The sequence below is a fragment of the Trichomycterus rosablanca genome, chromosome 14 (assembly GCF_030014385.1).
Source record: "Trichomycterus rosablanca isolate fTriRos1 chromosome 14, fTriRos1.hap1, whole genome shotgun sequence".
Taxonomy (NCBI): Eukaryota; Metazoa; Chordata; class Actinopteri; order Siluriformes; family Trichomycteridae; genus Trichomycterus; species Trichomycterus rosablanca.
This window is the reverse complement of record NC_086001.1, coordinates 213524-240284: the sequence shown is the minus strand read 5'-3', so window position 1 is coordinate 240284 and position 26761 is coordinate 213524. Positions and strand designations below refer to the sequence as shown.

Sequence of the window (26761 nt, the reverse complement as noted above, 5' to 3'; positions counted from 1 at the left end):
AATATTTTAACCACAAAAACATGTAGGTTATAATTATTATTATTATTATTATTATTATTATTATTGTTATTATTATTATTATTATTATTATTATTACTATTATTATTATCATTAATATTATTACTATTATTAATACTATTATTATTATTATTGTTGTTATTATTAAAATTATTATTATCATTATTATTAGTAGTAGTAGTAGTAGTATTATCATTATTTTTATTATTATTCTTGCTATTATTATCATTATTATTATTACTATTATTATTATTATTATTTTCATTATTATTATTATCATTATTATTATTTTCATTATTATTAATTGTTTATATATTTATGTCATTTAAAATAAAGTGAATAAAAGTGCATAATTGATTCATTTATTTATTTTAACCAACTGCCTGGTCAGTGTTGCAGTGTGTCAGTGGCACCCAGGAGCACTGATGGACTAGTAATCAGAAGGTCGCTGGTTAAAGCCCACTATTGCCAGGTTGTCACTGTTGGGCCCTTGAGCAAGGCCCTTAACAGAGTTAGGATTTTACATGGTCACAGCTGTAAATGCTGCACCTGTGTACTACAGAGCATCAAGTATTCTCATATAGAGGAGCAGCCAATCCACCTACTGCAGCTAATGTAGAACAAACCAGTGACAAAAACCTTCAACACATTTACAGCATCGTTACTCTTTATTTACCACCTCATCAATGATCAAAGATTTATGGATTTATTCTGTATGTTAAATTAACCAAAAAACAGCAACAACAATCCAAGCCAATCCACCTTCTGCATGTCCCTGGGATGTACAGCGTATACACTTTGTTGTTAGAAAACAAAAGTATTGATTTTATTTTATTTAGAAACACCTCAAACCTTCTAAAGATTATAAACACAACATTTTTATTCCTTAAAAGCTTCGGATGAATCGTAGACGCGGCGTTGGCGTCTCTGCTCAGGCGACCTTGGTTCCGGTGGAGTCCAGCAGGGGGCAGACTCTCAGAACGTCGGAGGCTTTATCGCAGCAGTAGAGGTAGAAGAAGGGGAAGAGCTTCTCTCTGAACGAGTCCATGAAGGTGTAGATGTGGCTTCTCTCCAGCACATCGTAGAAGGAAACCTGCCCCTCCTCCACGTCCACGTACAGCCCCACCCTCCTCAGCCTGGGCACCCCGGGCAGGACGAGGGGCGGCGACGACGACACCCGGTACTCCTGACCCTTCTTCATGGCCAGCGCCCAGTAGCCGTGAGCGGTGCTGACGGCGATCCGCCCCTTCCTGTTGACGGACTCTTGTGCCACGCCCAGGTACCAGTCGTCCTTCTCGCCCACCTGCACCTCCCAGTAATGGCGTCCGGAGGTGAAGCCTTCACGAGCCAGAGTGATGACGACCGTATCGAAGCGTTCGGGTGTGTCGGGCAGGTCCTGCCACGCCCCCAGGTGGCGCACCTGCCGCCTGTCCTCGGAGAGCTGGAGCCAGGGATTAGCCGTGTCAGGGTCAAGGGTCACGTCCACTTCAAAATAAACAAGAAAAGGGAGATTCATTATTTTATGGACAGAAATATAAATATAATGTACAAGATGTAAAATACATTTATAAACATTAAAAAGTATTCACACCCCAACGCTTTACAACAATGTCCAGGAGCTACAGGAGCAGGTGGCTCTAGACAACCAAGTCCAGGAACTAGAGGAGCAGGTGGTTCTGGACAACCAAGTCCAGGAACTAGAGGAGCAGGTGGTTCTGGACAACCAAGTCCAGGAACTAGAGGAGCAGGTGGCTCTAGACAACCAAGTCCAGGAAATAGAGGAGCAGGTGGTTCTGGACAACCAAGTCCAGGAACTAGAGGAGCAGGTGGCTCTAGACAACCAAGTCCAGGAACTAGAGGAGCAGGTGGTTCTGGACAACCAAGTCCAGGAAATAGAGGAGCAGGTGGTTCTGGACAACCAAGTCCAGGAACTAGAGGAGCAGGTGGCTCTAGACAACCAAGTCCAGGAAATAGAGGAGCAGGTGGTTCTAGACAACCAAGTCCAGGAACTAGAGGAGCAGGTGGTTCTGCACAACCAAGTCCAGGAACTAGAGGAGCAGGTGGTTCTGGACAACCAAGTCCAGGAAATAGAGGAGCAGGTGGCTCTAGACAACCAAGTCCAGGAAATAGAGGAGCAGGTGGTTCTAGACAACCAAGTCCAGGAACTAGAGGAGCAGGTGGTTCTAGACAACCAAGTCCAAGAACTAGAGGAGCAGGTGGTTCTGGACAACCAAGTCCAGGAACTAGAGGAGCAGGTGGCTCTAGACAACCAAGTCCAGGAACTAGAGGAGCAGGTGGTTCTGGACAACCAAGTCCAGGAACTAGAGGAGCAGGTGGTTCTAGACAACCAAGTCCAGGAACTAGAGGAGCAGGTGGTTCTAGACAACCAAGTCCAGGAACTAGAGGAGCAGGTGGCTCTAGACAACCAAGTCCAGGAAATAGAGGAGCAGGTGGTTCTAGACAACCAAGTCCAGGAACTAGAGGAGCAGGTGGTTCTGGACAACCAAGTCCAGGAACTAGAGGAGCAGGTGGCTCTAGACAACCAAGTCCAGGAACTAGAGGAGCAGGTGGTTCTGGACAACCAAGTCCAGGAACTAGAGGAGCAGGTGGTTCTGGACAACCAAGTCCAGGAACTAGAGGAGCAGGTGGTTCTGGACAACCAAGTCCAGGAGCTACAGGAGCAGGTGGTTCTAGACAACCAAGTCCAGGAACTAGAGGAGCAGGTGGTTCTGGACAACCAAGTCCAGGAACTAGAGGAGCAGGTGGCTCTAGACAACCAAGTCCAGGAACTAGAGGAGCAGGTGATTTTGGACAACCAAGTCCAAGGAACTACAGGAGCAGGTGGTTCTAGACAACCAAGTCCAGGAACTAGAGGAGCAGGTGGTTCTGGACAACCAAGTCCAGGAACTAGAGGAGCAGGTGGTTCTGGACAACCAAGTCCAGGAACTAGAAGAGCAGGTGGTTCTGGACAACCAAGTCCAGGAACTAGAGGAGCAGGTGGTTCTAGACAACCAAGTCCAGGAACTAGAGGAGCAGGTGGTTCTGGACAACCAAGTCCAGGAACTAGAGGAGCAGGTGGTTCTGCACAACCAAGTCCAGGAACTAGAGGAGCAGGTGGTTCTGGACAACCAAGCCCAGGAACTAGAGGAGCAGGTGGTTCTGGACAACCAAGTCCAGGAACTAGAGGAGCAGGTGGTTCTAGACAACCAAGTCCAGGAACTAGAGGAGCAGGTGGTTCTGGACAACCAAGTCCAGGAACTAGAGGAGCATGTGGTTCTGGACAACCAAGTCCAGGAACTAGAGGAGCAGGTGGTTCTGGACAACCAAGTCCAGGAACTAGAGGAGCAGGTGGTTCTGCACAACCAAGTCCAGGAAATAGAGGAGCAGGTGGTTCTAGACAACCAAGTCCAGGAACTAGAGGAGCAGGTGGTTCTGGACAACCAAGTCCAGGAACTAGAGGAGCAGGTGGTTCTGGACAACCAAGTCCAGGAACTAGAGGAGCAGGTGGTTCTAGACAACCAAGTCCAGGAACTAGAGGAGCAGGTGGTTCTGGACAACCAAGTCCAGGAACTAGAGGAGCAGGTGGTTCTGCACAACCAAGTCCAGGAACTAGAGGAGCAGGTGGTTCTGGACAACCAAGCCCAGGAACTAGAGGAGCAGGTGGTTCTGGACAACCAAGTCCAGGAACTAGAGGAGCAGGTGGTTCTAGACAACCAAGTCCAGGAACTAGAGGAGCAGGTGGTTCTAGACAACCAAGTCCAGGAACTAGAGGAGCAGGTGGTTCTAGACAACCAAGTCCAGGAACTAGAGGAGCAGGTGGTTCTGGACAACCAAGTCCAGGAACTAGAGGAGCAGGTGGTTCTGGACAACCAAGTCCAGGAACCAGAGGAGCAGGTGGTTCTGGACAACCAAGTCAAGGAACTAGAGGAGCATGTGGTTCTAGACAACCAAGTCCAGGAACTAGAGGAGCAGGTGGTTCTAGACAACCAAGTCAAGGAACTAGAGGAGCATGTGGTTCTAGACAACCAAGTCCAGGAACTAGAGGAGCAGGTGGTTCTGGACAACCAAGTCAAGGAACTAGAGGAGCATGTGGTTCTAGACAACCAAGTCCAGGAACTAGAGGAGCAGGTGGTTCTGGACAACCAAGTCCAGGAACCAGAGGAGCAGGTGGTTCTAGACAACCAAGTCCAGGAACTAGAGGAGCAGGTGGTTCTAGACAACCAAGTCCAGGAACCAGAGGAGCAGGTGGTTCTGGACAACCAAGTCAAGGAACTAGAGGAGCATGTGGTTCTAGACAACCAAGTCCAGGAACTAGAGGAGCAGGTGGTTCTGGACAACCAAGTCCAGGAACCAGAGGAGCAGGTGGTTCTAGACAACCAAGTCCAGGAACTAGAGGAGCAGGTGGTTCTAGACAACCAAGTCCAGGAACTAGAGGAGCAGGTGGTTCTAGACAACCAAGTCCAGGAACTAGAGGAGCAGGTGGTTCTGGACAACCAAGTCCAGGAACTAGAGGAGCAGGTGGTTCTGGACAACCAAGTCCAGGAACTAGAGGAGCAGGTGGTTCTGGACAACCAAGTCCAGGAACCAGAGGAGCAGGTGGTTCTGGACAACCAAGTCAAGGAACTAGAGGAGCATGTGGTTCTGGACAACCAAGTCCAGGAACTAGAGGAGCAGGTGGTTCTGGACAACCAAGTCCAGGAACCAGAGGAGCAGGTGGTTCTGGACAACCAAGTCCAGGAACTAGAGGAGCAGGTGGTTCTGGACAACCAAGTCAAGGAGCTACAGGAGCAGGTGGCTCTGGACAACCAGGTCCAGGAATCAGAGGAGCAGGTTGGAGACCAACACCTTGAAGAACATGCTGGTCCATGAGTAAAGATCAGCTTGGTGTCCAACTTTTCTGGATCTGTTCTGTATTTAATTTCTTTAATCTCAGACTAAAGATGAAAGCGTGTGGGGCGTAGATACTTTTTGATTCTTCAAGTTCCTGGAATGAAATCTGTAGAGGAACGTCTGGAGAACCCTTACCTGAGTACTTCAGGACCTTCTTCAGCTCTGCCAGAAATAAAATCATACAAATAATTTAGATATTTTAATATAAATAATAATAATAAAACAGAAGGTAAAAACGTTCCCACCAGAAGCGATGAGTTTCTCCATCTCCTCGGTGAGGGTCTCCTCCAGTCTGGATACGGCTCTCCTGATGGTTCCTACACTCTGATCTGCGTGAACTTTGGTTCCAGACCAGTCCTTGACGTGAGGATGAGTGATCAGAGATGGAAAGTTCTGCAGATCAACATTCAGTTATTATACGTCATAACTGGCACCAAGAGAAGGAGGAAGCACCTATAACCTGCATGGTGTTCCACAGCCGTGGGGGTGGGTAGCTCCTCACCTGAAGGAAGTAGATGTGGTCGTCGGTGTGAGCCAGATGTTCCAGCTCACTGTTCCTGCTCTGTAACACGGAGATCTCCTGCTCCAGGTCCTGGATGAGTTCCTGAGCCCAGCGTTCCGTCTCTCTCTGTTTCTCCTCGATGCTGAGGACCAGCTCGGCCTGGACCTTCTGCACCGTCCGGACCAGGCTGGAGAAGACCTGCACGCTCTCCTCGATCTCCCTCTCGGCACTTTGCTGTAGATACAGGAAGTGAGTGAGACGCTGGAGGAACGTTCATGCTAACGTACAGATTGGAACCTACTTTATTGAGTTCCACCGACTGTCTGACGTCCTCCACCTTGTTCAGTCGCTCCTGGATCATCTGCTGAACTTCAGCTTCAGTTTTCCTCAACAGAGCCTGAAGATCATGAAGATCCACAGTGTGTTACATCATCAGCGGTTCATTCACGTCTGCTCTTAATGTGATGCTACGCTAAATGTAATGCTCAGTGAAATGTGATGCTAGGCTAAATGTGATAGTAGGTTGGATGTGATGCTACATGAAATGTAATGCTAGGCTAAATGTGATGCTACATAAAATGTGATGCTAGGCTAAATGTGCTGCTACATGAAATGTGATGCTAGGCTAAATGAGATGCTACATGAAATGTGATGCTAGGCTAAATGAGATGCTATGTGAAATGTGATACTAGATTGGATGTGATGCTAGGCTAAATGAGATGCTATGTGAAATGTGATACTAGATTGGATGTGATGCTAGGCTAAATGAGATGCTATGTGAAATGTGATACTAGGTTGGATGTGATGCTAGACTAAATGAGATGCTGCATGAAATGTGATGCCATGCTAAATGTTCTGCTAGGCTAAATGTGATGCTACATACACTGCGATGCTGGGCTAAATGTGATGCCATGCTAAATGTTCTGCTAGGCTAAATGTGATGCTACATGAAATGTGATGCTAAGTGAAATGTGATGCTACATGAAATGTGATGCTAAGTGAAATGTAATGCAAAGTGAAATGTGATGCTAGGCTAAATGTGATGCGTAGTGAAATGTGATGCTAGGCTAAATGAGGTGCTATGTGAAATGTGATGCTAGGTTAGATGTGATGCTAGGCTAAATGTGATGCGTAGTGAAATGTGATGCTAGGCTAAATGAGGTGCTATGTGAAATGTGATGCTAGGTTAGATGTGATGCTCGGCTAAATGTGATGCGTAGTGAAATGTGATGCTAGGCTAAATGTGATGCTACAGTGTATCACAAAAGTGAGTACACCCCTCACATTTCTGCAAATATTTCATTATATCTTTTCATGGGACAACACTATAGACATGAAACTTGGATATAACTTAGAGTAGTCAGTGTACAGCTTGTATAGCAGTGTAGATTTACTGTCTTCTGAAAATAACTCAACACACAGCCATTAATGTCTAAATAGCTGCAACATAAGTGAGTACACCCCACAGTGAACATGTCCAAATTGTGCCCAAAGTGTCAATATTTTGTGTGACCACCATTATTATCCAGCACTGCCTTAACCCTCCTGGGCATGGAATTCACCAGAGCTGCACAGGTTGCTACTGGAATCCTCTTCCACTCCTCCATGATGACATCACGGAGCTGGTGGATGTTAGACACCTTGAACTCCTCCACCTTCCACTTGAGGATGCGCCACAGGTGCTCAATTGGGTTTAGTCCATCACCTTTACCTTCAGCTTCCTCAGCAAGGCAGTTGTCATCTTGGAGGTTGTGTTTGGGGTCGTTATCCTGTTGGAAAACTGCCATGAGGCCCAGTTTTCGAAGGGAGGGGATCATGCTCTGTTTCAGAATGTCACAGTACATGTTGGAATTCATGTTTCCCTCAATGAACTGCAGCTCCCCAGTGCCAGCAACACTCATGCAGCCCAAGACCATGATGCTACCACCACCATGCTTGACTGTAGGCAAGATACAGTTGTCTCGGTACTTCTCACCAGGGCGCCGCCACACATGCTGGACACCATCTGAGCCAAACAAGTGTATCTTGGTCTCGTCAGACCACAGGGCATTCCAGTAATCCATGTTCTTGGACTGCTTGTTTTCAGCAAACTGTTTGCTGGCTTTCTTGTGCGTCAGCTTCCTTCTGGGATGACGACCATGCAGACCGAGTTGATGCAGTGTGCGGCGTATGGTCTGAGCACTGACAGGCTGACCTCCCGCGTCTTCAACCTCTGCAGCAATGCTGGCAGCACTCATGTGTCTATTTTTTAAAGCCAACCTCTGGATATGACGGCGAACACGTGGACTCGACTTCTTTGGTCGATCCTGGCGAAGCCTGTTCCGAGTGGAACCTGTCCTGGAAAACCGCTGTATGACCTTGGCCACCATGCTGTAGCTCAGTTTCAGGGTGTTAGCAATCTTCTTATAGCCCAGGCCATCTTTGTGGAGAGCAACAATTCTATTTCTCACATCCTCAGAGAGTTCTTTGCCATGAGGTGCCATGTTGAATATCCAGTGGCCAGTATGAGAGAATTGTACCCAAAACACCAAATTTAACAGCCCTGCTCCCCATTTACACCTGGGACCTTGACACATGACACCAGGGAGGGACAACGACACATTTGGGCACAATTTGGACATGTTCACTGTGGGGTGTACTCACTTATGTTGCAGCTATTTAGACATTAATGGCTGTGTGTTGAGTTATTTTCAGAAGACAGTAAATCTACACTGCTATACAAGCTGTACACTGACTACTCTAAGTTTTATCCAAGTTTCATGTCTATAGTGTTGTCCCATGAAAAGATATAATGAAATATTTGCAGAAATGTGAGGGGTGTACTCACTTTTGTGATACACTGTATGTGAAATGTGATAATAGGTTGGATGTGATGCTAGGCTAAATGTGATGCTATGTGAAAGCTAACTGCATCCTGAACAGCACACCCATAATATTATATACTTTATTTCTATAACTACAGGAGGTGAAGGGCCTCGCTCAGGGGCCCGACTGTATGTTAAACCCTGAGCGAGTGTCTCCTCCGTCACCATCTCACCTTCTTCTCGGCCCACTCTCGCTCCACAGGTACGGTGTAGTGGGCGCGGTGGTCCATCTCGGTACAGAGCACACACACCATGACCTGGTCCTTCTTACAGAAGAGCTCCAGCAGACGCTCATGCTTGGTGCACATGCGCTCCTCCAGGTTCTGCACCGGCTCCATCAGCTTGTGTTTTGTGAACCTGGCCGTGTGGGTCTTCAGATGTTCCTCACAGTAGGAGGTCAGGCAGACCAGGCAGGACTTCACGGCTGGGTTCTGAGGTCCGGTACAGACGTCACACCTCACGCCCTCGTTCAGCGACGCCCCGCCGGCCGGGATCAGCTCCGGGACCTCTGTAGGTAGGTTCTCAGGAAGCTTCTGGGGTTGGTGCTGGTGCTGGTGGAGCTTCTGTGCACTCAGGGTGGGTTTGGCTCTCATCTCTTTGAACTGCTCGGCGATCTCGCGCAGCACCGTGTTGATGCTGATGTCGGGTTTCTTGAAGAAGGTTTTCTTGCACATGGGGCAGATGAAGAGCGCGCTGGTCTTCCAGTAGCTGCAGATACAGGACATGCAGAAGTTATGACCACACGGGATGGACACGGGGTTGGTGAAGACGTCCAGGCAGATGGAACAGTGGACTTGTTCTTCTGCCAGCATGTTGTTAGATGAAGCCATTCCTGCAGAAACCAGGAGAACAAACGAACGTTCAGTATAGAGAAGAATGTGTGAGGTGTTTTATCCTCTTTAATCTTTATTTACCTGATAAAAGTAAAAATAAAAGATTTATAATGTTTCACTGATCAACTTCAGTCTAGTTTAGAAATAATAATAAAAATAATAATATTTATAATAATAATAAAAAATATATATATATTTATAATAATAATAAAAAAAAAAATATTTATAATAATAATATGTATAATAATAATAATAATAATAATATGTATAATAATAATTATAATAAAAATAATAATATTTATAATAATAATATGTATAATAATAATATGTATAATAATAATTATAATATGTATAATAATAATATGTATAATAATAATAATAATAATATGTATAATAATAATTATAATATGTATAATAATAATTATAATATGTATAATAATAATATGTATAATAATAATAATAATAATATGTATAATAATAATTATAATAAAAATAATAATAATAATAATAATATGTATAATAATAATAATAATAATATGTATAATAATAATATGTATAATAATATGTATAATAATAATAATTATTATTATTATTATATAATAATAATATTCATAACAATAATAATAATAATATTTATAATAATAATAATAATATTTATAATAATAATATGTATAATAATAATACTATTTATAATAATAATAAATAATCATAGTAATAATAATAATAATAATATTAAACATAATAATAATAATTATATTAACAATAATTATATTACAAATAGTTGTAGCCTAGTCGTTAAGGTGCTGGACTAGTAATCAGAAGGTTGCTGGTTCAAAGCCAGAATAATAAATAACATAATAATAACAATAATAATACAAATAGTAAATATAATATTCATGATATTAATAATAATGTATGTTAATATAAATAATAATATTTAGGCTGATAAATACAAATTATTATAATTTCATTATTATTAATAATATAAATCATAATATTTTAATGATAATAAACATAAATAATAATAATTATAATAAATATAATAATACAATAATAATAACAATAATATTATTATCATTAATAATAATATTTATAATAATAAATATAAATACTTTAAAAAATAATTATATTATGCTCACAATAATAAAACTAATTCATATAAATATAACAATAACTACAACAATAATAATAATAATAATAATAAATCAGCTAGTCATAAATGAGATAACAAAAATTAGTGACTCCAGTGACTGAGCCCAGCTCTTGAATGGCCCTTCTACAGACACAGTTAGTAAACATCTGAGGAGGGGAAGGTCAGATGCTGTAACGGCGCCTCCTGCTGGCTGGGTGAGGTAACAGTAGGAGTGGTGGAGGAATACAGAGAGTGTAGTGTGTTCCTCCATACATGTTTAACCTCTCTGTGAGAATCCACCACCTCCTCTGGACATGTGTTGGAGGAAGCATGTGCTAGCCTGTGACTCGGTGTGTGTGAGGCGGTTGGTGTTTGGTTGGTGTTTGGTTGGTGGTTGGTTGGTGGTTGGTTGGTGGTTGGTTGGTGGTGTTCCTCTGGTGTATATTTGAGGAGGAAAAGGGAACGCTGGTGTATTTATAGATTTCCCAGATTAACTTTTTTCTAAATTTAGCCGCGCGTTCAGTCTCAACAGTTACGCGCTAATATTCTTGCTAATGAAGCCCAGATCAGGTTTTAGCTGCAGCGTAGCATGGCGTTCGGTTCGGTGCTGATGGTGCTGCGTCACTGTTAGAGCTTTAATTTAATCTGAAACAGCAGCTGAAATACTTCCACTGTCCTGTACTGGTTCTGTACTGGTTCTGTACTGGTCCCGTACTCACTCCCAGCACCAGTGTAGGTTATAATAATCGTATATCTGATTCAGTCCTGTGTTATTATTAATAATAATATAAATAATAAAGAATATCAGAGACTCACCAGGCAGCAGCGGCTCTATTCTCTCTCTAAACACTTTCTGTTCTGTAAATACCAGTGACATGAGGCACAGCTGACCCCCCGTCCTCCCAAAAATATCAGCTCCACCCCTTCCTGCCCCTCAGCCCAGTATAGAATTTACCCTAGTGCTGGGGGATTCCTCACACGCTGCTTGTTTATTTTTGTGCTTCATCAGTTCTTATTGAATTACTTAAATTAATTACTACTAATTATTTACTTTAATCGATAAAACTCAGCTGGTTCATTTCCGGGAAGGTTTATATGTTTACAGGTTTGTGTTGTTTATAACCTTGATGCAGCAGATCCCAAATAAATCCCAAAATCTGATATAGATCACCCACCCTATGATCCTGATGATGCACTAAAGCCAACAATAAAGGTTTGAACATTGATGAAAAGACAGACTATCCTATAAAACTCTGGACTGTCTCGCCCATGCCACTGTTGGGCCCCTGAGCAAGGCCCTTAACCCTCGATTGCTGGAATTGCATCAGTCATGATTGTAAGTCGCTTTGGATAAAAGCGTCTCTGCTAAATAATAAAGATAAACAACAAGAGGAAAGTGATTTGAATATTTTATTAAAATGAATAAAGTTTTGTACATGATGATATTCCAAAAAATCTGTCAAAAATATAGAAAATCTGTGTTCAACATTTATTTATTTAGAGCAAAGTTTGTTCACTGGCAGCGCTGTAGGACCGAGTAGATCAGAAGCTCTTCACTTCTCTTCATATCAAAATAATTCACAGCAGCTTTTCATTTCAGCTGAACAGGAACAACTCTTGATTCCACTGCTTCAAAGATACAGTGAGTAGAAATTTCCTTCAACTTAATTAGTAATGAAAAACTAAAATCTTTACTACTACAGATCCTTCATGTTCCCGGAAAGTCCATTATTAATATAATATTATTATTATTATTATTATTATTATTATTATAAAGCTGCACCAAGAGGTTAAATAAAGGATTTAACATTTCCATGATCCACCACAGAAGAAAGTGATATATGAATAATCAACCTGAAGACAGATGTGGTTTGTTATGGAACACACATCTGGAGAACATCGTTTCACTCCACTTTCCCTCCACCAAATGTAGCTGAAGGAACCGGGCCGGTTCTCATCCTCCCTTCATCCATTTTTGACGGGCGTAATGACCAGTGCTCCTGTGTTCATCCCCTCCTGACCACACGGGCTGAAGATGGGGAACACGCTCTCCCCGAATGTATCCATGAAGGTGTACAGGTGGGTCTGAGCCTTTATGTCATAAAAGGACACCTGCCCGCCCTCGTGATCCAGGTAGATGCCCACCTTCTGGGGCAGGCTGGAGATCTGGAGAGGGATCCTGGCAGACGCCAAAGCTTTCACCTCATTGTTCTTCAACCACAAGCACCAGAACCCTCCTTCAGGACTCAGCCTGATGTCTCCCTTACGCCGAGCCGACGCCCGAGCCACGCCCAAAGTCCAGGCCGACTTCCGGCCCACCTCCACCTCCCAGTAGTGCTGGCCGGAGGAGAGTCCCTCGCGGGCCAGCGTGAACAGAGCCGGGTTAAAGCGCTGAGGACCGTCTGACTGAGAGGACGAGGATTTACGGTTTTCCTCGAAATGAACCTGGCGGCCGTCGTCTGAAATGACCAGGTTCTTCTGGGCGGTCTTCGGGTCCAGAAACACCTCACCTAAAATATCAGGACAGAGAATGGAAAACAAGGATGAAGCGCTTGCTAAACAAGACACCCAGCTGGCTGATAGCACCGCTGACATTCTATCCTGGATCTCTACAGTGGTGGGAGGGAATAATACACTAAAATACTAAATATACTATATTACACTAAATATAATGAAGTATTAAAACAGAACTTACTCGCATAATTCTGCATCTTTCGGAGTTCTGTAAAAATAAATGATCAGAATTAATGAAAGCACTAATTTTAAATGTGAGAAACTAAACTGACAAGATTCTTTCAGCAGTTTACTAAAGTATAAATACATAATAAAACCGTGTATAATTTTAATATATAAAATAACAACAGATTAAACACAACAGTAATAATATTCTGTAGTTATAAAGAGGTAAATACTGGACAGTTGTAGCCTAGTGGTTGGGGTACTGGACTAGTAATCAAAAGGTCACTGGTTCAAGCCCCATCATTGCCATTGTTGGGCCCTTAAACAAGGCCCTTAAACAAGCTTAGACTGTATACTGTCACAGTACTGTAAGTCATTTTAAATAAAAGCATCTGCTAAATGTTGAAAATGTAAATAAATACTGATGTAAACAATACAGCTAAACTGTGAGTGTTTTTGAATTCTTATTTATTTTCTCTATAGAATAAACGCTGTATTCATAGTGTTTAGACTTGATGAATATTAGCGCTGTTAGCTTCAGCTTAAATAGACCACTGAAGTCGTGCGTCATTCTGTAGTCCTCGTTATGCCCATATTTGGAGATCAGCTTTCCTATGGGAAAAATGAACGGGGTTTTTCAAAACATCATCTCTAACGCATCCTGTGCTAAATAAACATGTTCAGAACCCTGTACGTTTTGTCCTGTGTACATTTTCCTCCTGTACATCACTGGATCCTCTGAATTACGAGGTTGTTAAAGGGTCGTAATACTGATAACGCTGCACGAAAGCTAACGCTACTGCGCATTAATTAGACGTCACTGAACTACACCGATCAAATCAACGGAACGAGCGGCTCGCTTTTGCTGAGTACAACCGACGGCGTAACACCCGACCGTCCTCGCTTTCTACTTTAATGTAGCTAACTACTAAAAATATCAACTAAAACTTGTGAATATCACCGCACTGTTACGCCGGTGAATCTCGCTGCTTCGTGTGGTTATTTAAGAGGCTTATAAAAGAAAAAAAAAAGAAAACATTAAGAGGCTTCCAGTTTAGTGACGTCAATTCAGTGCGCAGTAGCGTTAGCTTACATGCAGCGATATTCATATTTTGACTCATTAACGACTTCGTAATTCAGAGGATCCGGTGATAATAGACGGAAGAATCTCCATAAAACAAAACCTAACAGCTCTGGAACATTTTTATGACGACAGGTAACTAACCCTAACCCTGACCACTGAAGTCGTGTCGTCACATTGTAGGCCACGCCATGTTGTTATGCCCATATTTGGTAACCCGGGTCTAAGAGACATTTTGAATGGGAAATATGAACGGAGATTTCACAAATTGCTTCTCTCGCATCCTGTGGTCATAAAAAATGTTCCAGAGCTGTTAGGTTTTGTTTTATGGAGATTCTTCCGTCTATTATCACCGGATCCTCTGAATTATGAAGTCGTTAATGAGTCAAAATATGAATATCGCTGCATGTAAGCTAACGCTACTGCGCACTGAATTGACGTCACTAAACTGGAAGCCTCTTAATGTTTTCTTTTTTTTTTCTTTTATAAGCCTCTTAAATAAGCGCAGGAAGCAGCGCGATTCACCAGAGTAACAGTGCGGTGATATTCACACGTTTTGGTTGATATTTTTAGTAGCTAGCTACATTAAAGTAGAACGCGAGGACGGTCGGGTGTTACGCCGTCGGTTGTACTCAACAAAAGCGAGCCGCTCGTTCCGTCGATTTGATTGGTGTAGTTCAGTGACGTCTAATTAATGTGCAGTAGCGTTAGCTTTCGTGTAGCATTATTAGTATTACGACCCTTTAACAACTTCGTAATCCAGAGGATCCAGTGATGTACAGGACAAAAATGTACACAGGACAAAACGTACAGGGTTCTGAACATGTTTATTTAGCACAGGATGCGTTAGAGTCGATTTTTTGAAAACCCCATTCAAATTTCCTATAGGAAATCTGACTTAGAACCGGGTCTCCAGATATGGGCATAACGAGGACTACAGAATGACGCACGACTTCAGCGGTCTATGGCGTTCGAGTGTCTGTGTAAAGTACTACACTACCCATGATTCCATGCGCTGTAATTACGTGATCATAGGATACTTAAATACGCCGTGTCCGCCCACTTTGTTCCAGAAGCGTCAAGTTAGCGCGCTGACTAGCAACAGTTTGCTAACGAACGAAACTTAAAAAACACGATTTGTTTTGTATAAATAAGTTACATAAACCGATTTAAATACACTCAGTACTTATTAATATAACAAAAAAGGATTTTTGAGTAACGGTATCATTGTTAATAGCTAAATATAAATGGTTTAACACGGATGTGTTTACAATGGAAAGCTGATCATGGTGTAATGGTACTAAAACACTGACCCAGTAACACCAGATCTCTCTCAGTAAGCAATAGAGAGCACATATGAGATACTTATGAACCACTGTCAATGGTGTCTGCAGTTTATTTTGGTTAATCGTGATAAAAATTAAGCTTTTTTTGTTCAGTATTCAGTTCTGCACCATTTAATGCACAATTTCTGTTCATTTACTGTTTGAGGAATGCAGATGTGGCCAAAACCTTCAGCTTAAATCAAAGTAATGAAAAAATACATCTGTACTATTATAGATCCTTCAAGTTCCTGGAAAGTTCATTATTAATTATTTATTATTATTATTATTATTATTATTATTATTATTATTAATTATCATTATTATAAAGCTGCACCAAGAGGTTAAATAAAGGATTTAACATTTCCATGATCCACCACAGAAGAAAGTGATATATGAATAATCAACCTGAAGACAGATGTGGTTTGTTATGGAACACACATCTGGAGAACATCGTTTCACTCCACTTTCCCTCCACCAAATGTAGCTGAAGGAACCGGGCCGGTTCTCATCCTCCCTTCATCCATTTTTGACAGGTGCACAATTTATGTTCATTTACTGAATCTAAAACATTCATTTAAAAGGTTTCTGTGCAGTTGTGTTGAGAGATTTTTATTTACTTATTCATTTGTTTTATTATTATTCCATATTACAGAGGTACCTTGTAACTCGACATCCCCTAAACTCCAAATCCTTGAAACTCAACACCCTTCCCCGAGAAATTTGTACCCCTAAACTCAAACTCAACTTGTTTGAGTGGCGTGGGCCGCTTTGCGCAGTAAAACAAAGGTGTGAGCGATGTAAACAAAGTGGTAAGCGTTTGGGCACATTCACATGGGAAATCACGAGCCCAATGTGGAAAAGGTGCGCAGTGCTTCTCATGTAAATGCGCCGCTACTGAACTCGCTAAGGAATACAGTATTCCAAGATCTCCATGATTAGGAAGCTTAATGAAACAATAAAAAAGTAAAAATACAGTTTCAGTGTATAAGTGTCAAAAACAACCTCGTTATTTTACATGAGACTAAAATATCTGCAGCTCCACGGGACCATGGACGCATTAACAGGTTCTCCAAATATCCTTATGGAAAAAAAATACCTTGAAACTCAACGCCACTCCCAGAACCGACTGATGTCCAGTTTCAAGGTACCGCTGCATATTCCATTATATAGGATTTTGAAGTGTGTTTGTTTCAGAGGATTTGTGAGATCAAGTGTGAATACAGGTTAGAAGGCCTGGCTCACAATTAACGTTCCAGTTCATCCAAAATTTGTTCAGAGTGGTTGGGGTTGAGGTCAGGGCTCTGTGCAGGTCAGTGAGTGTGACCTCTCGTTATTTATGAATTTGATTGTACTTCTGAAAGCAGAGACACTAAGACGAAACCTGGCAGTTAAGGTACCGGACTAGTAATCAGAAGGTTGCAGGTTCAAGCCCCACCAAGGCCCTTGAGCGAGACCCTTAACCCTCAATTGCTCAGGCTGTGTACTGTAACAGTACTGTAAGTTAAATGCTGAAACATGTTAATGTAAGACGTGATTGTTCAGTGTTTATCTGTTTATACTGAGTGAGATGCAGTAAAATTTCAGAATATTTTATGATATTATTATAAAATGTATTTTGACGGCAGAGCTGCTTATTGTTTATTACTGTGTATAAAGTCACACTGCTAGTTAATGTTTACTCACATCCATCTCATGTTATGATCTGACGGTGATTCTTACCTTTCCTGTAGAGTCTCTGCACCTCCTCCTGGAAGCGATCGGCGAGAGAACATACCGATTTCCTGATGGTTCCCACGTACAGATCTGTATTGACCGATATGCCTGACCAGTCTGTAGGTTCAGGTGGGGGTGGTAGGGTGGGCACCAACTACAACACAAACATGAACAGCAGGTAAATAAATATATGTTAATTATTCATATTAAATATTAATTGTAGGTTAATATTTATCGATCCTTCATCATCATCATTCATTAATAACATTATTTCCTTTAATCAACGCATCACACAAACTTCATCCTCATTTCTACAAAAGGTGATCAGGAGCATTTAACCTTTTTATTTATATGGTAAAACCTTTTTAATGAAGCGTTAGAATCCATTATGGTGTAAGTCCTGTCTGCTGGACAGTCGAACAGACTGGTTTCAGCAGTTGAGTGGTTGGGGTTGAGGTCAGGGCTCTGTGCAGGTCAGTGCATGATCTCTCATTATTTATGAATTTGATTGTACTTCTGAAAGCAGAGACACTAAGACGAAGCCTAGCAGTTAAGGTACCGGACTAGTAATCAGAAGGTTGCAGGTTCAAGCCCCACCAATGCCAGATTGCTGCTGTTGGGCCCTTGAGCGTGGTGAAAAGTGCTGTTACAAATAAATAAATAAGGCAGTGGTAGCTCAGCAGTAAAGGTCCTGGTCTAGCAATTAGAAGGTTGCTGGTTAAAGCTCCACTACTTCCAGGTCGCCACTGTTGGGCCCCTGAGCGAGGCCCTTCACTTTCCATTGCTTGCATTGTACTGTATAGATGGCTGTTGCAAGTCGCTTTGAATAAACTACTTCATTTTTTTAAAGAGGCTAATAATAAAGTTTGGGTTAAATCACTGATCTGTTTTTTTATTTAAGTAAAATATTAACACTTTTTATTTAAGTAAAATATTAACACTTTTTATTTAAGTAAAATATTAACACTTTTTATTTAAGTAAAATATTAACACTTTTTATTTAAGTAAAATATTAACACTTTTTATTTAAGTAAAATATTAACACTTTTTTATTTAAGTAAAATATTAACACTTTTTTATTTAAGTAAAATATTAACACTTTTTTTTATTTAATTAAAATATTAACAGTTTTTTTTATTTAAGTAAAATATTAACACTGTTTTTTTATTTAAGTTAAATATCAGCTGTTTTTGTAACCTGGTTTGATGTTGGAATGTAACTCACGGCCTGTTCTCACCTGTAGGAAGTGAACTTTATCCTGGGTGTGAGCGAGAGCATCCAGGTCACTGCTGCGGTTCTTCAGGAGGTTCAGCTCGTGTTCCAGACGGCCGGTGAGTTCTCGAGCGTGTTCTTCGGCCTGTTTCTGTCTGAAGGTGATGTTCTCCACCAGCTGAGCCTGACTCTGTTCTAACATCTTCTGTAGCTCAGCGTAAATCATCCAGCTCTCCTCGATCTCACGCTGACCGCTCGCCTGGGTACGTGCACACACACACAAATACACACACACACAAATACACAAATAATGATATAAATACGGGACTGTAGGTAAGGTGCAAAGAAAAACAGCATGAATAAGAGATTTAATGTTTGGATTCAAGCTCATTTCACGCCTGCAACGCCTGTTCCGGAAATCTGGGGAAGACTGGGGTGTTTGTGTAACGTTCATAATGACCTGATTTACACTTGCTATTATAATGATCAGATATAAAATTTATATTAATATTAATAAAGGTCTTAGTTGTTTATGGTAGTAAATGCTTGAGGTTTAACAAACCGTGTGAGTGAAAAGTCCCTCAGTTAAAGTGAAATGTTCCTGACTGCACAGTCTGAGCATGGCCCAGAGTAAATATTTGTACTGGTTGTACTGGTTGGGCGGGTTGGATTATGAAAACAACCTGTTTGTTCTCACTGAAAGACACTGAAGATCTTTTATTAGCTTCATTCATAACCGGCGTCTGATCATCAGAGCTGCTTTTGTTAAACAGACTCAAATGTTCGGCTGCTCCCATTTGACACCCCTGTTCACCTCGGTCGCTTCAGTAGAACTTTAAAATGGAGTCGCGGGTTTGAATACGTGTAGAATTAAAAGCATCTCTCTATAGAATATACACACTGGTTCGAGGATGGAAGAGTGGGACTCACCTTGATGACTCTCATGGACTGTTTGATCTCCTCCAGTTTCTTGGTTCGTTCTTTGATCAGATGTTTCATTTCGGAGCGTCTCTGTCCCAGGTGACTCTGTAATAAACATAGTACAGCAAATTCACTCCAATATTCCAAAATGTACCAGTTTAAACAGTTTAAACCTCTTATCAACAACTAAACATTTACATTTTCAGCACTTAGCAGACTCCTTTATCCAAAGTGACTTACAGTACTGTGACAGTATACAGTCTAAGCCATTGAGGGTTAAGGGCCTTGCTCAGGGGCCCAACAGTGGCAACTTGGCAGTGGTGGGGCTTGAACCAGCGACCTTTCGATCACTAGTCCAGTACCTTAAACACTAGGCTACACCTGCCCTAAACACTTTCTATAATCTGATATAAATCCCTCATGTCACAGTTTTTGCACCTCGGGTTAACGGACAAGAACTGCTGGGTTCCGGTCGGCTATTGAGGTCAAGCTGCTGCATAATCCAATCACACCTCAGCGTCAGCTCACAGACAGATGACCTTTCATTCTCGCGAGAGCTTAAAAGACGTGTGATTGTCTTAAAACCCTACATAAACTGCATCTCCCACAATGCATGCCGATTTTGTGACCCACAAAGTGACCGCATCCCACCACTAGATGGCAGCGTTTCTTAACTGAGGCGGTTTTCCAACAAGTGATGCTGAGAAATATTTACACATAGTCCCAAAATGTAGAAGAAGAGAAAGCGGTGCGTCTCTGGTGTTATGAGGCGTGTCTGTGGTAAAGGAGAACAATATAAATGTAGATATACGTTATAAATATACAGAATAAATTTGGCATTTTGACACCAAACACAGAATTTATCCTCCAAGATAAACATCCAATTGTCCGAGAATGAAAAGGCGACTGTAATCACAGTAGGATACGTTACAGTCGGCCCTTTGAGGGCCACCATGATGCTGATGTGGCCCTCGGTGAGAATGAGTTTGACACCCCTGATCTAGATCCTGAAGCAGCAACACATCCCCATACTATCACACTACCACCACCGCGTTTCAGTGTTGCTTCAAGGTCTTACAGATATGTAATTAGACCTCCAAAAAGGATTTTTAAGGGTTCAGAGAAAAGTCTTTAATACATTTAAATTTTCGGCATTTATTAGATGTTAGTACTGTGACAGTATACAGTCTAAGCAATTGGGGGTTAAGGGCCTTGCTTAAGAGCCCAACAGTGGCAACCTGGCAGTGGTGGGGTTTGAACCAGCGACCTTTCGGATGTTTTTAAAGAGAGTAGAATTCATTCTTCCCTCAATAACAACAAATGATCCGGATCCTGAAGCAGCAACACATCCCCATCATACCATCACACTACCACCACCGTATTTCAATGTTGCTGCAAGGTCTTACAGATATATAATCACTCTGTCCAAATAGGATTTGATTTGTCTTTTTATCTCTAGATCTAGATCTGTTCTCTGTCTTTTGTTTTTCATCTGCAGCTTTTCTTACTGCTCTGGACAGAAGGAATCGTTCTAGATTCAGCCTCATGCGTGCGCTGTTGTTAAATAAATACTTAATAAATAATAAGCATGGAAGAGGAACGTACCACTCCCCTAAATCTACTGTTTAAGAGTTCAGAGTCCAGAGATTTTTCTAGATACAAGAAGAAAACTCTATAATACATTTCCAAAGCAACTTACAGTCTACAGTCAAAGAAACTGAGGGTTAAGGGCCTTACTCAAGGGCCCAACAGTGGCGAGGTCTGAACCAGCGACCTTTTAATTACTACTCCAGCACCTTAACCACTAGGCCGGACGGAGTATTAATCTAGTACGAGGTGTAAAATCTGAAGGACAGTATCTCACTCACCGCGATCTTCTTGTACTCCTTCTCTATGGAGATGATGTCGTGGTTTTTGTGGCTGCTGTCGGCGCACTCGCGGCACACACACGCGTGGTCGTTCCTGCAGTAGGCCTCCAGAAGGCGCTCATGCTTCCTGCAGAGCTTCTCCTCCAGGTGGTGCACGGGTTCCACCAGCTTGTGCTTGGCGGTGTTCTTGGTCTTCTTATGGTGGCGCAGGTGGGCGTGGCAGAACGACCCGGGGCAGTTCAGGCACGACTTCAGAGCCTTCATCTTCCTCCCGATGCAGGCGTCGCAGGGTACGTCCCCAGCTTTGGCGAAATCCCCGGTTTCGTTGTCTCTGCGGGCAGGGCTCATGGAGACCCCACCTTCGGCCCCTGCGTCCCCCGCGGGGGCCACGGACAGGCCCTGGAACTGCTCGGCGATCTCGGCCAGGACCCGGTTCACGCACAGCTCGGGTTTTTTGGAGAAGCTCTTCTTACACATGGGGCACAGGATCTTATTACTGTGGTCCCAGAAACCCTGCAGACACGCCTTACAGAAGCTGTGCCCACATGGGGTCGAGACGGGTTCCACAAACACATCCAGACAGATGGAGCAGGAGAACTGCTCCTCCGAGAGGGTTCGTCCCCGACACGACGGACCTGAAGGAGACAAAACCAACTTATCACTTAACATCTCACACCTTAAACTTCAATAAAGCAAAAGAACCCATGTGACCACCTTTGTACTGTGGGAGGAAACCGGAGCTCCCGGAGGAAACCCACACAGACATGTGGAGAACATACAAAACTCCACACAGAAGGGCCAGGACTGCAAATCCAGGACCTTCTGGCTGTGAGGTCAGACCCTGATGTTGGATGAGAAGGCCTGGCTCACAGTCTCTGCTCTAATTCATCCCAAAGGTGTTCTATCTATCTATCAGGTTGAGGTCAGGACTCTGTGCAGGCTGGTCGAGTTCTTCCACACCAAACTGGCTCATCCACGTCTTTATGGAGCTTTGTGCACTGGTGCGCAGTCATGTTGGAACAGGAAGGGACCATCCCCAAACTGTTCCCACTAAGTTGGGAGCATGAAATTGTCCAAAATCTCTTGGTGTGCTGAAGCATTAAGAGTTCCTTTCACTGGAACTAAGGGGTCGAGCCCAACTCCTGAAAAACACCCCCACACCATAATCCCCCCTCCACCACACTTTACACTCGGCACAATACAGTCAGACAGGTACCGTTCTCCTGGTGACCACCAGACCCAGACTCGTCCATCAGATCTCCAGACAGAGAAACGTGATTCGTCACTCCAGAGAACACGTCTGCACCGCTCTAGAGTCCAGTGGCGGTGTGCTTTACACCATGCTCTCGGTGATGTGAGGCTTGGATGCAGCTGCTCGGCCATGGAAACCCGTTCCATGAAGCTCTACACACTGTTCTTCAGCTCATCTGAAGGCCACATGAAGTTTGGAGGTCTGTAGTGATGGACTCTGCAGAAAGTTGATGACCTCTGCGCACTATGTTCCTCAGCATCCGCTGACCCGCCCTGTCATTTTACGTGGTAACACTTGGTGGATGAGTCGCTGTCGTTCCCAATCACTTCCACTTTGTTATAATTGCACTGACAGTCGACTGTGGAATATTTAGTAGTGAGGAAATTTCACCACTGGACTTGTTGCACAGGTGGCATCACGGTACCACGCTGGAATTCACTGAGCTCCTGAGAGCGACCCGTTCTTTCACTAATGTGTGTAGAAGCAGTCTGCATGCCCAGGTGCTCGGTTTTATACACCTGTGGCCATGGAGGTGATCGGAACTCCTGAATTTAATTATTTGGATGGGTGAGTGAATTATATTTTGGCAACGTAGTGTATGTGTATTTCTTATAAAACACAACCAGTGTGAACACAGACCCTCAATCATGAAGATATAGATCAGTATTTTATCTCAGAGTTGTTCTGATTGTTTCTTGTGTTAATTTAAATCTTCCAAGATAATTTCACTGCACATACAGGAATGTAAGGAACTGAATGTGATGAGACCACCTTTATATACAGACTAAATTCAGAATCAGCAGCACAAATCAAACAGAATCAGATCTGAATAAATGAACAGACTCAGATCAGATTTAATGATTGTTGTCTCACTGTGTTATAAAGGTGAAACTGTAAAATATGAGGAACTGATTTAGTTGAGCTGCAGTGTAACACAGCAGGGGATTTTCTGGTTGTAATGTTAGTGTAGTGCTACTAAAAACAAACAATCTTATACAGCTTAACAATAATCTACAATTAAAATGAATAAAGAATAAAATATTGATGTGATTAAGCACTACAGCGTGTTTATCTTAAAACATTCACACTTCCAACATCAGACCAAAAATAAAGCTGCTGTAGCTCATTTAAATCAGCATTAAATATTTCATTATTAAAAAATAAAGAAGTTTACAAGCTTCTGCACCAGGTCACGTTTATGCTTTGTGCTTTATGCATTTAGTTTTAACTAAATTGAATAAACGTGTGCACTTTTTATCAACGGAATTTAAAGTGCAGTAAATAATAAATGATGTGAAAAGTGCTCCATAACTCACATTAACGATCTTTTACATTTATTTATTACATTTCCATTTAAAATGTGCATTAAAATGTCGTATTTTAGTTCGTTTCCTGTAGAAGGTAAGTTCTACTGTACTAGTACTTTTACATATCAAAACGTGACATTTGTTTAATTAGAATTAAGAGAATTTACACAAATCACTGATTCTTGTTGGGACGAAAATGTCCCAACTTTTATTGAAATATAAATTTGAATTGTGCTGCAGTACAAATGTGTGTGAATTTGTAGCTCTGAACTTTAGAAGCAGCAAAAAGTTGAAATGAAATCAGTTATACTGAATAAAACATCACTAATGAGTTACAGAAGAGAAATAATCATTAGAACTTACTCTGCATGCTGATAGGGATGTTTATTCCTCTCACTTCTCTCTCAGTAAGTTGGTGATGAAGTGCTGAGATGTTGGTAGATGTAGATGTAGATGTGTTGGAGTGTAAACCGGTTTCTCTGGTTCCCCCTCAGCTCTGATAGGTTCAACACAAACTCGAACATAAACACTTTTGTAGAAAGAAACTGGTTCTCCGGGTGTGGTCACTCTTACAAGAGAGAGAGAGAGAGAGAGAGAGCGCTCCTGCACCATGTCCGAATCTTATTAACCCATTAATGGTCCACCACGTTGTGACATGACTGATTCCAGCAGGTTGATGGTTTGTTGTGGTCATACAGAGAAGCTCAGACACTCTGTGGTATTTAAATCAGGATTGATGTTTATTATGTTTCACCCACACCAACCAAAACTCCTGATACAGAGCGGCTTGGGTTCATAAATTTACTCTGTTTATGCTTTTGTTGATTTTTGAATCTATATTAATCAGGAGTGGAACTGGAGTTCTGCTGGAGTTCTGCTGGAGTTCTGGAAATCAGCAGCAGTTCCTGACAGACTCAAACCAGTTAGTCTGGTAGCAACCACACTGTAAGCCCGGATAAGTTCAATCTACTTAAAACATTTGAGGAAACCGGTTGCCTTAAAAAAGTGAAGTAATGTATAATGAAAACTTGAGTTAGCGTAACTTAAAACATGAAGTTATTACACCTGAAAGGCAAGTTGATTAAACTTTCTTTTTTTTGTTATACCAACTGCTTTTCCCAATAATTCTACTTAATATCTTGAGCTCAATGGAAAAAACTATTGATTTTTTCTTAGCTTTCATGTTAATTACATTTTAAATATGAATTAAAAATGTTTATAGAGAAACAGACACAATTATAAAATTATTTTTCTTTATTTCACTTCAGAAGTATTTACTTAAAATACAACATGTCAAGAAAACATCTTAACAACTGTACAAACAGTATATAAAGTTCTGATGAAACCCAAACAGCTCCTCACAGTAACCATGAACCTGTAAAACAACAAAAAGAAATAAGAAACAGAAGTATTAAAATCAAAATTAATAGCATTAATTTAAGGATTAAAATAAAGCAAGCCAGCACACTCTTTGCTTCGTATGAAGGCTAACATGCTAACATGCTAGCATGTAGCCTAAATACGGCAAATAAAGCAGCGCTGTTTGATTATTTATTTAGTGTCAACATTAAGATCATTTCTTTTAAACAAAATTGTTAAATAAAGTACAACACTTACCAAAATTAGACGGAAGATGAAAAAGCCCCATCAGACTGGTGTACATGCTACTCAAAAATAGCATCATGAGGAAGAAAATGTTTGTCCACTTAGTTTAACAAAGGTTCCACTTCACAAAAGACATTTCAGGAAGACAAGTTTACTTGTGCAAAAAGCCTTAAATGAAAAGTAAAAAGTAATTTGCAACAACAGGTTTCAAAAGTTAAAACAAATGGCTGCCTGATTCACCAACAGCGAGCTGAAAAAAGGCGACTTACATGTAAATGGTTTTTCTGTTTTATTACCTTAACTTCACTTTTTTAAGTTAATCTGATAGAAAAGTAATTTTTTTTGTTTAGTAAACTTAAATCTTTTAGCACATTTGAATGTGTACTCAAATTAGTACAATGTACTCCGCATTTTATAGTAGAGCAAAAAAACTTAAATAATTTATGTATGTTGTACTAAAAATGTTTGATTAAATATAAAGTCCGGGCTTACAGTGAACCATCACACACACACACACACACACACACACACACACACACACACACACACACACACACACAGTCTCTCAGATTACTCACTCACTGTCTTAACCGCTTATCCAATCAGGGTCGAGGGGGGGGGGGGGGGGTGCTGGAGCCTATCCCAGCTTTTCAATGGGCACAAGGCACACAGTAACACAAACACACACACACACACACATTCATCTATAGGGCAATTCAGTGTCTCCAATTAACCTGGCTGCATGTTTCGGACTGTGGGAGGAAACCGGAGCTCCCAGAGGAAACCCACATGCAAACTCAGCACAGAAAGGACCCAGACCGCCCCGCTTGGGGATCGAACCCAGGACCTTCTTGCTGTGAGGCGACAGTGCTACACACTGAGCCACCGTGCCGTGCCCTTCTCTCAGATCAGATTTATTGATTTATTCTTAATTCTGAGGTGAAGTGATCTTGATTTGAGGGTGTATGACATGCTTTGGTGAGTGGATGAACACATGAATGTGCAGGTGTACAGGTAGGTGTTCCTAATAAAGTGGCCGCGGGGTTTGCTTCTGATTGTTCTGTGTTATCCCAGATTCTACCGCTGGATGGCAGCGTTACACCAGTTACTGCTACTGAGTCGCGCTTGTGTAAGTGATTCAGTTTAATTTAACATTTATTTTAATTATTTACATGATTCATTTGATTATATTCATGTATTTATTTATGTATTTGTTAATTAATTAATTTATCATTTATTTAAGTTCATGTTGCTGTAACGACGGCGCGGAAGATCAAGCCTAACATCAGCTCCATGACATTTACTACAGAGGTAACTGAATCATTTCACTGAATCATTTCACTGAATCATTTTCCTTTTCTTCAATCCTACAGTATTTCGTTTAACATTGCTTCTGAATCATGATTAAATATTGTGATTCCTGAACTGATTCATGTTGATTCATTGCTTCCTATCGTGAATAATTAATGTTCTAGTCTGATTCCTAATCGGTTCATGATTCGTTTGTGATTCTTTTTCACATTAGATGCTGTCTGATCTTCCACTGGTCCTGAATCAGA

The 26761-nt window shown here is 41.7% G+C and overlaps 1 protein-coding gene across 1 annotated transcript; it reads right to left on the bottom strand.

Annotated features, from left to right (window-relative positions):
• Nucleotides 1-667: 667 nt before the first annotated feature.
• On the bottom strand, nucleotides 668-23967 carry LOC134327062 (uncharacterized). The gene is made up of 14 exons (XM_063009132.1): nucleotides 23961-23967; nucleotides 21039-21673; nucleotides 19180-19275; nucleotides 18275-18508; nucleotides 17044-17191; nucleotides 12935-12961; nucleotides 12213-12749; nucleotides 11056-11166; nucleotides 8448-9106; nucleotides 5712-5807; nucleotides 5411-5644; nucleotides 5154-5301; nucleotides 5044-5070; nucleotides 668-1503 (listed from the first exon to the last, which is right to left on the bottom strand). Exons 1-14 carry the CDS (start codon nucleotides 23965-23967, stop codon nucleotides 950-952), a joined length of 3513 nt encoding a protein of 1170 aa, XP_062865202.1. The 3' UTR covers nucleotides 668-949.
• Between the last annotated feature and the right edge of the window lie 2794 nt (nucleotides 23968-26761).

What these genes read in the sequence shown, in the direction of transcription:
- LOC134327062 (XM_063009132.1), bottom strand. An exon ending in GAGAGTGGGCCGAGAAGAAG is followed by an intron (nt 5,808 to 8,447) that starts GTGAGATGGTGA and finishes CATGATCTTCAG; the next exon opens with GCTCTGTTGAGGAAAACTGA. An exon ending in GGAGAAACTCATCGCTTCTG is followed by an intron (nt 5,071 to 5,153) that starts GTGGGAACGTTT and finishes TATTTCTGGCAG; the next exon opens with AGCTGAAGAAGGTCCTGAAG.